Source organism: Drosophila bipectinata, chromosome 3R (assembly GCF_030179905.1).
Source record: "Drosophila bipectinata strain 14024-0381.07 chromosome 3R, DbipHiC1v2, whole genome shotgun sequence".
Classification (NCBI taxonomy): Eukaryota; Metazoa; Arthropoda; class Insecta; order Diptera; family Drosophilidae; genus Drosophila; species Drosophila bipectinata.
Window position 1 is genome coordinate 5,277,214 of NC_091739.1, and position 14,268 is coordinate 5,291,481.

The 14,268-nt window shown below is 39.5% G+C and overlaps 4 protein-coding genes across 4 annotated transcripts; all 4 read left to right on the forward strand.

Annotated features, from left to right (window-relative positions):
- The first annotated feature begins 256 nt into the window (after nucleotides 1–256).
- On the forward strand, nucleotides 257–2,846 carry LOC122321643 (neprilysin-1-like). Its single transcript, XM_043212406.1, is given in 2 exon segments — nucleotides 257–1,331; nucleotides 1,786–2,846. Coding segments are annotated over 2 exon segments (2,136 nt in total).
- An 843-nt stretch (nucleotides 2,847–3,689) lies between these two features.
- Nucleotides 3,690–6,356, forward strand: LOC122321644 (neprilysin-1-like). Its single transcript, XM_043212407.2, has 2 exons — nucleotides 3,690–4,811; nucleotides 5,349–6,356. Exons 1-2 carry the CDS (start codon nucleotides 3,705–3,707, stop codon nucleotides 6,354–6,356), a joined length of 2,115 nt encoding a protein of 704 aa, XP_043068342.1. The 5' UTR covers nucleotides 3,690–3,704.
- Nucleotides 6,357–7,352: 996 nt separating this feature from the next.
- On the forward strand, nucleotides 7,353–10,200 carry LOC108127426 (membrane metallo-endopeptidase-like 1). Its single transcript, XM_043212412.1, has 3 exons — nucleotides 7,353–7,427; nucleotides 7,512–7,820; nucleotides 9,199–10,200. Exons 1-3 carry the CDS (start codon nucleotides 7,353–7,355, stop codon nucleotides 10,198–10,200), a joined length of 1,386 nt encoding a protein of 461 aa, XP_043068347.1.
- A 1,065-nt stretch (nucleotides 10,201–11,265) lies between these two features.
- On the forward strand, nucleotides 11,266–13,867 carry LOC122321648 (neprilysin-1-like). Its single transcript, XM_043212413.1, is given in 2 exon segments — nucleotides 11,266–12,352; nucleotides 12,807–13,867. Coding segments are annotated over 2 exon segments (2,148 nt in total).
- The last annotated feature ends 401 nt before the right edge of the window (nucleotides 13,868–14,268 follow it).

Here is a 14,268-nt window from a genome sequence, read left to right on the forward strand (position 1 = left end):
TTTATTATTTAAATATTAAAAAACAGAAAAATTGGAACACTTAAAGTAACAGTTTTTTTGTTTCTTGTCTTATCAAAGGTAATGCTTAGCTTAGGTCAAGTCTGAGAGGAACCCGCGATTAATCTTGGACCTGCTTGCCAAAGTCTGACCCACCAGCTTATTCGTTAATCGTGCTCTCAACTAAACAGTCGATCCCTCGTGGGCGCTTAAGCTTTAAGTTACCAAACCTAGATTAACGCTGAAAATGTCTTCAAACATGAGTCGCCTCACATTTGCCATATATTGCGTAATTTTGTGCATTCTTGTTGGCACCTATTTCTACAAGTGTAAGTCTAGGAGTGTGGGTGATTCAAAGAGCAGTGAAAATTTAATTATAGAAGACACTAAGGAGTATCTCAAATCCTATGGCGAAAAAATGAAATCTTACATGAATCTTAGCGTGGCACCTTGTGATGACTTTTACGAATACGCCTGCGGAAATTGGAAAAACGTACGTCCGGATCGTTTCCGACCCAACCGCAAGAAAAACAACCTCTTAGATATTGATTTCACTCTCCGCGATGAGGTGGAGAAGCTCTTGACTAACACGAAGTTGGCCCAGGCACTGAACGTTTCTACGGAACTGCAGGTTGCGCAACAATTCTACAACGCGTGCCTCTCGGCGGTGGTGTTTCCGTTTCCAGCTGCTGATCCCGCTTATCTGGAGCTTATAAGGTCAATTGGTGGTTTCCCTGCCGTCGACGGAGCGGCATGGAATGCTTTTAGCTTCAGCTGGTTTAATATGAGCGCCCATCTAACGAATTTAGGAGTCAATGGGTTGATCCACGAGTTTATTGATTCGCAGTACCCCTTTGGACCGTATTTTAAGTTGCCAGAACTGGGGTTTGATCACACCGTCCAGACGGATAACATAGCCAACAATACCTCTCGAGCCTACAAGCTCAACGAGAAACGAATGCAAAGTTATCTTCAAGCCTATAATCTCACGGAGGACAAGATTTCGGAGGTGATCGCTGGGGTTTTTGACTTCTGGCGTGACGCTCTCGCAGTTGCGGATAGATTTGATCGCGATATTGAGAAATGCGAACAGATTTCTGAAAACGAAAATGTGCCCAAGTATCAACAGTGGCAGAGTTACTACGATATTGCATGGAACGGGCAAAACTTTTCTAGTGAGGGCGTAAATGAAGAATATTGCGACTACTACTACGAACAGTTGGAGAAAGTGTGCTCAAGACACCCAGAGGCTGTCGCAAACTATCTGGCGATGCTTCTGTTATATCGAATGGATGCGAAACTGAAGGAGGAGAAGTATCACAAGTATCACAAAAGTATAACCAGATTTTAGTACATATTGAGTTTTTACTCTGTCTGTGTCTACTGTGATTACTGTGTCTAATTTTTAAGGCTGTTTTAATTACATCCTCGTAAATATAAAAAGTATAAAAAACCTCTTGGCGACGAACGGATAAACTTTACATAACCGACTATATCACTAGTATTCGGAATTTCCCAGATTTATGGGATGCATACAAAATCTCAAGGTCGATTTTCAAAAACAATTTTAATTGAAAAAAAGAAAAAAAAATTGTACTTTTGTATATTTCTGTTCTTAAAGAAAGATAATTAGCCTTTAACCTTTCAAATGGTCAAATATTTATTAATATAGATTTTTTTACCTTTTTAGTAACAAAAATGTGTTTTTTCTTTGTATTTCTTTGCTCATTATAAAAATTTTAGTTTTAAAAAAATTTAAAAAGTTTTTTGTTTTAAAATAAAATAAAGTAAAATGTATTGTTTGAAGAGGACATATTTAACAAAAATTTTTGAATTACCAGGACACTTTTATCGACCAGACTCGCCCAGAATTATCTAATATTGTAAAGGAAGTTCGAAACAGCCTGAGGAACGCGCTGGAGGAAGTCGAGTGGCTAGACCCAAGGACTCGGCGGATGGCACTACTCAAAGAGTCCACCATTAAACCCATAATTGGTAGAAATAAAAACGAAGAGGTTACCAGTCGTCTGATCCAAGAAATCAATGAGCTGCAGTTGGAGGATAGGAGCTTCCCCCAGAGCATGATCCAGTTTAAAAAATTAATCACCCGCTGGCGCCGCTTCAATGGTTTGCACCACAAGGAACTCCCTAAGGACACGAAGCCACTGAATTATCTTTTGGGCATTCAAGTCAAAGCTTTTTATAGTCGCCGTTTAAACGCCATTCATGTGATGGCTGGAACATTGCATCCGCCTGTTTATCATCCCGAGTGGCCTAGTTCCTTAAAATTTGGTACTTTGGGGTTCTTGGTGGGCCATGAGTTAAGCCACGCCTTTGATACTGACGGTTTTAAGTTCCTCGATGAGGGATACATGGGTATTTTGTGGTTGTTATCCCGATCTCGAGCTATATTTATGCAGAGGGTAATGTGCTTTGTAAACCACTATAACAGCTACCACATACCGGAGATTAATCGCAATATCAACGGCAAAAGCACACAGGACGAAAACATTGCGGATAGCGGTGGGCTGAAGTATGCCCTCGATGCATATCGCAACCACATGAAACAGTTTAAGAATATAAGCGATGAGGACAACAAGACCCTAGAAAGCGAACAAATGCCCGGACTGGACCTATCGCCAGAACAGCTTTTCTTTCTCGGATTTGCCCAGCTCTGGTGCGCGGAATACGAGCAGGAAGATTATTGGGAAGAGTTGGCCGATGAACACACCATCGACAAGTTTCGCGTCTTGGGTGTAGTCTCCAACAGTCCTGATTTTGCCCAGGTGTATAGCTGCCCCGCTGGAAGCCCATTAAATCTTCAAGCGGATACATGCCGCATTTGGTAACCCTTCTTCAAATACATTGGAAGCAAGTCAGTATGAAACTCTCTAAAATTGTTAAATACTTTTTTTTAAATACCCAATAAAAAAATTATAAAAGATTTCAGAGTTGGTTCAACCATTTTTCTTTAACGGGCTTGGTACGTTTAAAAACAAAAAACGAAAGCTAGGCGGATTTTAGACGGTGCCAAAGATGATATACCCATAAGTTATGATTAGATATATATCGTAGATTTGGGATTTATTCATTTTGCTCTTAAAGGTTAGTTAGCCAGATTCAATTACGACGAAACCAAACGTTAGTATTTTTTTATATAGGTACTAATGGAAGAGAACAAATGCGACTTTTTGATTTGGTAGAGTAAACATTTTCCTAAGACAATATTCCGATAACTCACTGACAATAGTATGTAGCTGTTATGATACTTTTTTTTTTTTATTTTAGCATGTGAGAATTTTAAAAGTTGAAGATAAAGAAAAGAACAATTTTTTAAATAATATTTATTTGCCATTATATTTTCTACTTTAATGTAGAACTTAGTTTCTTTAATTTAAATTTTATCTATCCAGAGGATCAATATATAAAATCAAGTTCTTGAACGAAAATTCTCATTTTGCTTAATGAATATGCTTAATACATTTTATTGAGTCTATTTTCTTATCAGCGTAAATATTTAGCTTAGGTCAAGTCTGAGAGAGAGCCACGAACCACTTCGAACTGCTTGAAAAATAGTTCTAGCAGCTTAGTTCTTAATTGGGCTCTGAATTAAACAGTCGATCTTTTGGGCTTAAGGTTTTGTAAACACTGACTGTTGTGTTATTTGCCGTAAAATGTATTTAAATCTAAGTCGCCATAGAATACCCATGCTCTGTGTATTTGGTTACATTCTGGTTGGCTCTTATATCTTGGAGTGCAAAGCCAGGATTGTCGGTAATTCAAGCAATAGTGCAAATGTTATTAAAGACGACAGAGTGGAGTACCTCAAATCTTATGGGGAGAAAATGAGATCTTACATGAATCTTAGCGTGGCACCTTGTGATGACTTTTACGAATACGCCTGCGGAAATTGGAAAAATGTACGTCCGGATCGGTTCCAGTCCAACCACAGGAGAGACAATCTCTTAGATATTGTTTTCACACTGTTAAATGAAATTGAAAAGCTCTTGACAAACACGGAGTTGGCCCAAGCTCTCAACGTCTCTACGGAACTGCAGGTTGCGCAAAAATTCTACAACGCGTGCCTCTCGGCTGTGGTGTTTCCGTTTCCAGCCGCTGAACCCGCTTATCTGGAGCTTATCAGGTCCGTAGGCGGTTTTCCTGCTGTCGACGAAGCGGCATGGAATGCTTCTGGATTCAGCTGGTTTAATATGAGCGCCCATCTAACGAATTTAGGGGTCAATGGGTTGATCAACGAGTTTATTGATTCGCAGTACCCCTTTGGACCGTATTTTAAGTTGCCAGAACTGGGGTTTGATCACACCGTCCAGACGGATAACATAGCCAACAATACCTCTCGAGCCTACAAGCTCAACGAGAAACGAATGCAAAGTTATCTTCTAGCCTATGATCTCACGGAGGACAAGATCTCGGAGGTGATCGCTGGGGTTTTTGACTTCTGGCGTGACGCTCTCGCAGTTGCGGATAGATTTGATCGCGATATTGAGAAATGCGAACAGATTTCTGAAAACGAAAATGTGCCCAAGTATCAACAGTGGCAGAGTTACTACGATATTGCATGGAACGGGCAAAACTTTTCTAGTGAGGGCGTAAATGAAGAATATTGCGACTACTACTACGAACAGTTGGAGAAAGTGTGCTCAAAGAACCCAGAGGGTGTGGCAAACTATCTGGCCATGCTATTGTTATATACAATGGATGCAAAACTGAAGGGGGAGAAGTATCACAAGGATTACTGCCTCTCGACAGTGCAAAGTGGCTTTGCTTTTTTATTTGACAAGCTCTACATGATGGTAAGTTTGCAGCGAAATTTTATACTAAAAGTATAACCAGATTTTAGTACATATTGAGTTTTTACTCTGTCTGTGTCTACTGTGATTACTGTGTCTAATTTTTAAGGCTGTTTTAATTACATCCTCGTAAATATAAAAAGTATAAAAAACCTCTTGGCGACGAACGGATAAACTTTACATAACCGACTATATCACTAGTATTCGGAATTTCCCAGATTTATGGGATGCATACAAAATCTCAAGGTCGATTTTCAAAAACAATTTTAATTGAAAAAAAGAAAAAAAAATTGTACTTTTGTATATTTCTGTTCTTAAAGAAAGATAATTAGCCTTTAACCTTTCAAATGGTCAAATATTTATTAATATAGATTTTTTTACCTTTTTAGTAACAAAAATGTGTTTTTTCTTTGTATTTCTTTGCTCATTATAAAAATTTTAGTTTTAAAAAAATTTAAAAAGTTTTTTGTTTTAAAATAAAATAAAGTAAAATGTATTGTTTGAAGAGGACATATTTAACAAAAATTTTTGAATTACCAGGACACTTTTATCGACCAGACTCGCCCAGAATTATCTAATATTGTAAAGGAAGTTCGAAACAGCCTGAGGAACGCGCTGGAGGAAGTCGAGTGGCTAGACCCAAGGACTCGGCGGATGGCACTACTCAAAGAGTCCACCATTAAACCCATAATTGGTAGAAATAAAAACGAAGAGGTTACCAGTCGTCTGATCCAAGAAATCAATGAGCTGCAGTTGGAGGATAGGAGCTTCCCCCAGAGCATGATCCAGTTTAAAAAATTAATCACCCGCTGGCGCCGCTTCAATGGTTTGCACCACAAGGAACTCCCTAAGGACACGAAGCCACTGAATTATCTTTTGGGCATTCAAGTCAAAGCTTTTTATAGTCGCCGTTTAAACGCCATTCATGTGATGGCTGGAACATTGCATCCGCCTGTTTATCATCCCGAGTGGCCTAGTTCCTTAAAATTTGGTACTTTGGGGTTCTTGGTGGGCCATGAGTTAAGCCACGCCTTTGATACTGACGGTTTTAAGTTCCTCGATGAGGGATACATGGGTATTTTGTGGTTGTTATCCCGATCTCGAGCTATATTTATGCAGAGGGTAATGTGCTTTGTAAACCACTATAACAGCTACCACATACCGGAGATTAATCGCAATATCAACGGCAAAAGCACACAGGACGAAAACATTGCGGATAGCGGTGGGCTGAAGTATGCCCTCGATGCATATCGCAACCACATGAAACAGTTTAAGAATATAAGCGATGAGGACAACAAGACCCTAGAAAGCGAACAAATGCCCGGACTGGACCTATCGCCAGAACAGCTTTTCTTTCTCGGATTTGCCCAGCTCTGGTGCGCGGAATACGAGCAGGAAGATTATTGGGAAGAGTTGGCCGATGAACACACCATCGACAAGTTTCGCGTCTTGGGTGTAGTCTCCAACAGTCCTGATTTTGCCCAGGTGTATAGCTGCCCCGCTGGAAGCCCATTAAATCTCCAAGCGGATACATGCCGCATTTGGTAACCCTTCTTCAAATACATTGGAAGCAAGTCAGTATGAAACTCTCTAAAATTGTTAAATACTTTTTTTTAAATACCCAATAAAAAAATTATAAAAGATTTCAGAGTTGGTTCAACCATTTTTCTTTAACGGGCTTGATACGTTTAAAAACAAAAAACGAAAGCTAGGCGGATTTTAGACGGTGCCAAAGATGATATACCCATAAGTTATGATTAGATATATATCGTAGATTTGGGATTTATTCATTTTGCTCTTAAAGGTTAGTTAGCCAGATTCAATTACGACGAAACCAAACGTTAGTATTTTTTTATATAGGTACTAATGGAAGAGAACAAATGCGACTTTTTGATTTGGTAGAGTAAACATTTTCCTAAGACAATATTCCGATAACTCACTGACAATAGTATGTAGCTGTTATGATACTTTTTTTTTTTTATTTTAGCATGTGAGAATTTTAAAAGTTGAAGATAAAGAAAAGAACAATTTTTTAAATAATATTTATTTGCCATTATATTTTCTACTTTAATGTAGAACTTAGTTTCTTTAATTTAAATTTTATCTATCCAGAGGATCAATATATAAAATCAAGTTCTTGAACGAAAATTCTCATTTTGCTTAATGAATATGCTTAATACATTTTATTGAGTCTATTTTCTTATCAGCGTAAATATTTAGCTTAGGTCAAGTCTGAGAGAGAGCCACGAACCACTTCGAACTGCTTGAAAAATAGTTCTAGCAGCTTAGTTCTTAATTGGGCTCTGAATTAAACAGTCGATCTTTTGGGCTTAAGGTTTTGTAAACACTGACTGTTGTGTTATTTGCCGTAAAATGTATTTAAATCTAAGTCGCCATAGAATACCCATGCTCTGTGTATTTGGTTACATTCTGGTTGGCTCTTATATCTTGGAGTGCAAAGCCAGGATTGTCGGTAATTCAAGCAATAGTGCAAATGTTATTAAAGACGACAGAGTGGAGTACCTCAAATCTTATGGGGAGAAAATGAGATCTTACATGAATCTTAGCGTGGCACCTTGTGATGACTTTTACGAATACGCCTGCGGAAATTGGAAAAATGTACGTCCGGATCGGTTCCAGTCCAACCACAGGAGAGACAATCTCTTAGATATTGTTTTCACACTGTTAAATGAAATTGAAAAGCTCTTGACAAACACGGAGTTGGCCCAAGCTCTCAACGTCTCTACGGAACTGCAGGTTGCGCAAAAATTCTACAACGCGTGCCTCTCGGCTGTGGTGTTTCCGTTTCCAGCCGCTGAACCCGCTTATCTGAAGCTAATCAGGTCCGTAGGCGGTTTTTCAAAGAACCCAGAGGGTGTGGCAAACTATCTGGCCATGCTATTGTTATATACAATGGATGCAAAACTGAAGGGGGAGAAGTATCACAAGGATTACTGCCTCTCGATGGTGCGTTTCAGCTTTCCCCATCTCCTTAACAAACTTTACATGGCGGTAAGTTGTTTAGGGGTGAAAATATGTTTATGAGCCGAAGTTGGTATACCCTTGCAGTTAAGATCAGATTTATATCGCAAATATTAAATTTAGTTGGACGATCTCTATGAGATTTTCATAGTAAAAAGACAATTTTCATAGTTTCATTTTATTAGAATACCAAATTTATTTAAATTACCAATCTTCTATCTTTATATGGCAGCTATAAGATATAGTCAGCCGATCATCATGAATTTTGAAACAGACAGATGGACTGATGTTTATTTTTTTTTTGTTCTTTCATTAGAGTCCTTATTCAGAGTAGATAATAATAAAATTAGATCATGAAACCTTAAAATGCTAGGAAATTGAATTTAGTTAAACAGAAGCTCCATCCTCTATCCGGAGATAAAGTGGATGCGTCCGCTTTAATCTTCTGATGCTGGCCCAATCTGCCCACATACCTGGTGACAAACCATTGAACATCGCTGCTGACTTAAGGTATTTTCAGTTGGGTGTGGGTGACAGTGTTTTTGTGGTATGGATGGGCCCCGGACACCATCCTGAGCGCCCTATTTTACGTTAGTTGGTCAAGTCTGCGGTTAATAGGGCTCGATTGAAAATCCCCACCAGCATCTGAATACCGACATGAGGAAAGAGGTTGGTGGCAATTACCTCTATACCATCGAAGCCAGACGATTTCTTGATGTGGAGGCCGATGATCTCCTCCTTGACCTTCTCCTGAGTGACAGAGTCCGCCTGTGTGAAGTCGGAGCTCGGTTTGACCAGCAATTGCTCTGTTTCAGCTAAGTCTTCTTTCTAGCACGTGTTAAAAGGGGTCAATATATTGCCCCAAAGATTGGGGAACTTTCTGGCCTTTTCAAGTTTAGCTCGAGCAGCAGCGCTGGTGTTGGGTTGGTCATCCGCATTAATCCTTTTGACTTTGCCTATTGAATTCGCCGGAGTTGCAGGAATCGCTAGAGTCGTCGCAGGTGATTTTGATATTGGCTTTAGGAGAGCGGGGTGGGGCTTACCAATTCATCGTGTTGATATTGTTTTTCTCGAATTGGCCGCAAGTTTCTATATAAATGTGTTTTTTTTTTATAATTATTATTATTTTATTATTATTATTTCAATTTGATTTTATTTATTTAATTTGTTTTTTTACAAACAGTAGAAACGAAACGTTAAGTTGCCTGGTTCATATATACGGTTCATATACTATAATGATGTTAATAATTACATATTTTAATACCCTCTGCAAGGGTATAAGCCACGGAATAGTTTTCTAACATCAATATTATAGTTATTTTTTATTTTCTTGTTTTAAACTGAAATAAAAAGGAAAAATATATTATTCAAAAGAATATTTTTATAAAAAGCAGTTTCGAATCCTCAGGATCAGTTTAACGAACGGACTCGCTCAGAAGTATATGCTATTGTACAGGAAGTTCGTAATAGCCAGAGGAAGGCGCTGGAGAAAGTCGAATGGTTGGACCCCGAGACCCGACGGGAGGCACAGCTAAAGGAGTCCACCATTGAATCTATTATTGGAAGCTACGAAAACGAAGAGATTACCACACGTATGATCCAAGAAATCCGCGGCTTGGACTTGAAGGAAGCGAGCTACCCCCAGAGCTTGATCCACCTACGAAAACTGGTTACCCGCTTGCGACGTTTTAATGGATTTCACTACGAGGAACTGCATAACGAATCCAAGCCCCTGGATTTTCTTTTGGGCATGCAGGTGAATGCCTTTTATTACAACCTTGATAACTCCATTTATGTGATGGCTGGCATTTTGCATCCACCTGCTTATCATCCTGACTGGCCCAATTCTCTGAAACTTGGTACTTTGGGCTACCTGATGGGCCACGAGCTAACCCACGGCTTTGACACTATGGGCTCCAACTTCGACAGTGAAGGGGAAATGCGCAACTGGTGGTCAAAGAAGTCTCGAGGTGTTTTTGAGGAGCGGGCAATGTGTTTTGTGGACTACTACGACCGCTATTTAATACCTGAGATTAATAGGAACATCAACGGCAAAGGGACCCAGGACGAAAACATCGCGGATAGCGGTGGGCTGCAGGGTGCCCTTGATGCATATCGAAACCAAATGAAACAGTTGAAGAATAGAAGCGAGGGGGCCAACGCGACCCTAGAAAGCGAAAAAATGCCCGGACTGGATCTGTCGCCAGAACAGCTTTTCTTTCTCGGATTTGCCCAGCTATGGTGTGCGGATTACGAGCAGGAACATTATTGGGAAGAGTTAGGCAAGGAACACACCATCGACAAGTACCGTGTCTTGGGCGCAGTCTCCAACAATCATGATTTTTCTCAGGTCTTTAATTGCCCCTCCGGCAGTCCAATGAATCCCAAAAATTCTTGCCGCATTTGGTAATCTACTTTAATTTACCTTAAACAATACATTCTAAACATTGTAGGATGAAATTTTATTTCTTTTCACTGTTAGAATCTGTACTTAAACTTTATTAATAAAATATAATATTAATCGGGAAAATCGTTTACAAATTAAAAAAAAAAAAAAAAACAAGAAAGGAAAGCTAACTTCGGGCGGAGCCGAAGTTTATATACCCTTGCAGCTAAAACCGGATATATATCGCAAACATCGGATATAGTTGGCCGATCCTTATGAAATTTGGTAGGTTGGATCAGTTGAAAAAAAATATAATCTGTATTAAGTTCCAGATTTTTATCTTCAAAAACACGAAAGTTGGGTCATTTCCGATCGTTCAGTTATATGGCAGCTATAGGATATAGTCGGCCGATCATAATGAAATTTGGCATGTCGTATTATTTTGCCAAAAATAGCTCTCATGTCAAATTTGAACTCTCTAACTTTAAAAAAACCAAAGTTATACCATTTCCGATCAATCAGTTATATGGCAGCTATAGGATATAGTCGGCCGATCTCAGTCGTTCCGACTTATATACTGCGTGCAAAAGATAGAAGGGTGTGTGCAAAGTTTCAAGTCGATAGCTTTAAAACTAAGAGACTAGTTCGCGTAGAAACAGACAGACGGACAGACAGACAGACGGACAGACGGACAGACGGAAAGACGGACAGACGGACAGACGGACATGCTCATATCAACTCAGGAGGTGATCCTGATCAAGAATATATATACTTTATAGGGTCGGAGATGTCTCCTTCACTGCGTTGCACACTTTTGACCAAAATTATAATACCCTCTGCAAGGGTATAAAAAATACAAACCTTTTCATCAGTGAGCCTCTTTGGAAAAAGATGGCGTTTATTTTCTTATCAAAGGTAATGTTTAGCTTAGGTCAAGTCTGAGAGGAAGCCGCGATTAATCTCGGACCTGCTTGCAAAGTCTGACCTATCAGCTTATTTGTTAATCGTTCTCTGAATTAAACAGTCGATCCCTTGTTGGCGCTTAAGTTTTAAGTTACCAAACCTAGATTAACGCTGATTCGCCCTAAAATGTTTTCAAACCTGAGTCGCCTCAAAGTTACCATATTCTGCATAATTTTGTACATTCTTGTTGGCACCTATTTCTTTGAGTGTAAAGCCAGCAGTGTCGGTGATTCAAGCAGCAGTAAAAATTTAATTAAAGACGACACTGAGGAGTATCTCAAATCCTATGGCGAAAAAATGAAATCTTACATGAATCTTAGCGTGGCACCTTGTGATGACTTTTACGAATACGCCTGCGGAAATTGGAAGAACGTACGTCCAGATCGTTTCCAGTCCAACCACAAGAAAAACAACCTCTTAGATATTGATTTCACTCTCCGCGATGAGGTGGAGAAGCTCTTGACTAACACGAAGTTGGCCCAGGCACTGAACGTTTCTACGGAACTGCAGGTTGCGCAACAATTCTACAACGCGTGCCTCTCGGCGGTGGTGTTTCCGTTTCCAGCTGCTGATCCCGCTTATCTGGAGCTTATAAGGTCAATTGGTGGTTTCCCTGCCGTCGACGGAGCGGCATGGAATGCTTTTAGCTTCAGCTGGTTTAATATGAGCGCCCATCTAACGAATTTAGGAGTCAATGGGTTGATCCACGAGTTTATTGATTCGCAGTACCCCTTTGGACCGTATTTTAAGTTGCCAGAACTGGGGTTTGATCACACCGTCCAGACGGATAACATAGCCAACAATACCTCTCGAGCCTACAAGCTCAACGAGAAACGAATGCAAAGTTATCTTCAAGCCTATAATCTCACGGAGGACAAGATTTCGGAGGTGATCGCTGGGGTTTTTGACTTCTGGCGTGACGCTCTCGCAGTTGCGGATAGATTTGATCGCGATATTGAGAAATGCGAACAGATTTCTGAAAACGAAAATGTGCCCAAGTATCAACAGTGGCAGAGTTACTACGATATTGCATGGAACGGGCAAAACTTTTCTAGTGAGGGCGTAAATGAAGAATATTGCGACTACTACTACGAACAGTTGGAGAAAGTGTGCTCAAGACACCCAGAGGCTGTCGCAAACTATCTGGCGATGCTTCTGTTATATCGAATGGATGCGAAACTGAAGGAGGAGAAGTATCACAAGTATCACAAAAGTATAACCAGATTTTAGTACATATTGAGTTTTTACTCTGTCTGTGTCTACTGTGATTACTGTGTCTAATTTTTAAGGCTGTTTTAATTACATCCTCGTAAATATAAAAAGTATAAAAAACCTCTTGGCGACGAACGGATAAACTTTACATAACCGACTATATCACTAGTATTCGGAATTTCCCAGATTTATGGGATGCATACAAAATCTCAAGGTCGATTTTCAAAAACAATTTTAATTGAAAAAAAGAAAAAAAAATTGTACTTTTGTATATTTCTGTTCTTAAAGAAAGATAATTAGCCTTTAACCTTTCAAATGGTCAAATATTTATTAATATAGATTTTTTTACCTTTTTAGTAACAAAAATGTGTTTTTTCTTTGTATTTCTTTGCTCATTATAAAAATTTTAGTTTTAAAAAAATTTAAAAAGTTTTTTGTTTTAAAATAAAATAAAGTAAAATGTATTGTTTGAAGAGGACATATTTAACAAAAATTTTTGAATTACCAGGACACTTTTATCGACCAGACTCGCCCAGAATTATCTAATATTGTAAAGGAAGTTCGAAACAGCCTGAGGAACGCGCTGGAGGAAGTCGAGTGGCTAGACCCAAGGACTCGGCGGATGGCACTACTCAAAGAGTCCACCATTAAACCCATAATTGGTAGAAATAAAAACGAAGAGGTTACCAGTCGTCTGATCCAAGAAATCAATGAGCTGCAGTTGGAGGATAGGAGCTTCCCCCAGAGCATGATCCAGTTTAAAAAATTAATCACCCGCTGGCGCCGCTTCAATGGTTTGCACCACAAGGAACTCCCTAAGGACACGAAGCCACTGAATTATCTTTTGGGCATTCAAGTCAAAGCTTTTTATAGTCGCCGTTTAAACGCCATTCATGTGATGGCTGGAACATTGCATCCGCCTGTTTATCATCCCGAGTGGCCTAGTTCCTTAAAATTTGGTACTTTGGGGTTCTTGGTGGGCCATGAGTTAAGCCACGCCTTTGATACTGACGGTTTTAAGTTCCTCGATGAGGGATACATGGGTATTTTGTGGTTGTTATCCCGATCTCGAGCTATATTTATGCAGAGGGTAATGTGCTTTGTAAACCACTATAACAGCTACCACATACCGGAGATTAATCGCAATATCAACGGCAAAAGCACACAGGACGAAAACATTGCGGATAGCGGTGGGCTGAAGTATGCCCTCGATGCATATCGCAACCACATGAAACAGTTTAAGAATATAAGCGATGAGGACAACAAGACCCTAGAAAGCGAACAAATGCCCGGACTGGACCTATCGCCAGAACAGCTTTTCTTTCTCGGATTTGCCCAGCTCTGGTGCGCGGAATACGAGCAGGAAGATTATTGGGAAGAGTTGGCCGATGAACACACCATCGACAAGTTTCGCGTCTTGGGTGTAGTCTCCAACAGTCCTGATTTTGCCCAGGTGTATAGCTGCCCCGCTGGAAGCCCATTAAATCTTCAAGCGGATACATGCCGCATTTGGTAACCCTTCTTCAAATACATTGGAAGCAAGTCAGTATGAAACTCTCTAAAATTGTTAAATACTTTTTTTTAAATACCCAATAAAAAAATTATAAAAGATTTCAGAGTTGGTTCAACCATTTTTCTTTAACGGGCTTGGTACGTTTAAAAACAAAAAACGAAAGCTAGGCGGATTTTAGACGGTGCCAAAGATGATATACCCATAAGTTATGATTAGATATATATCGTAGATTTGGGATTTATTCATTTTGCTCTTAAAGGTTAGTTAGCCAGATTCAATTACGACGAAACCAAACGTTAGTATTTTTTTATATAGGTACTAATGGAAGAGAACAAATGCGACTTTTTGATTTGGTAGAGTAAACATTTTCCTAAGACAATATTCCGATAACTCACTGACAATAG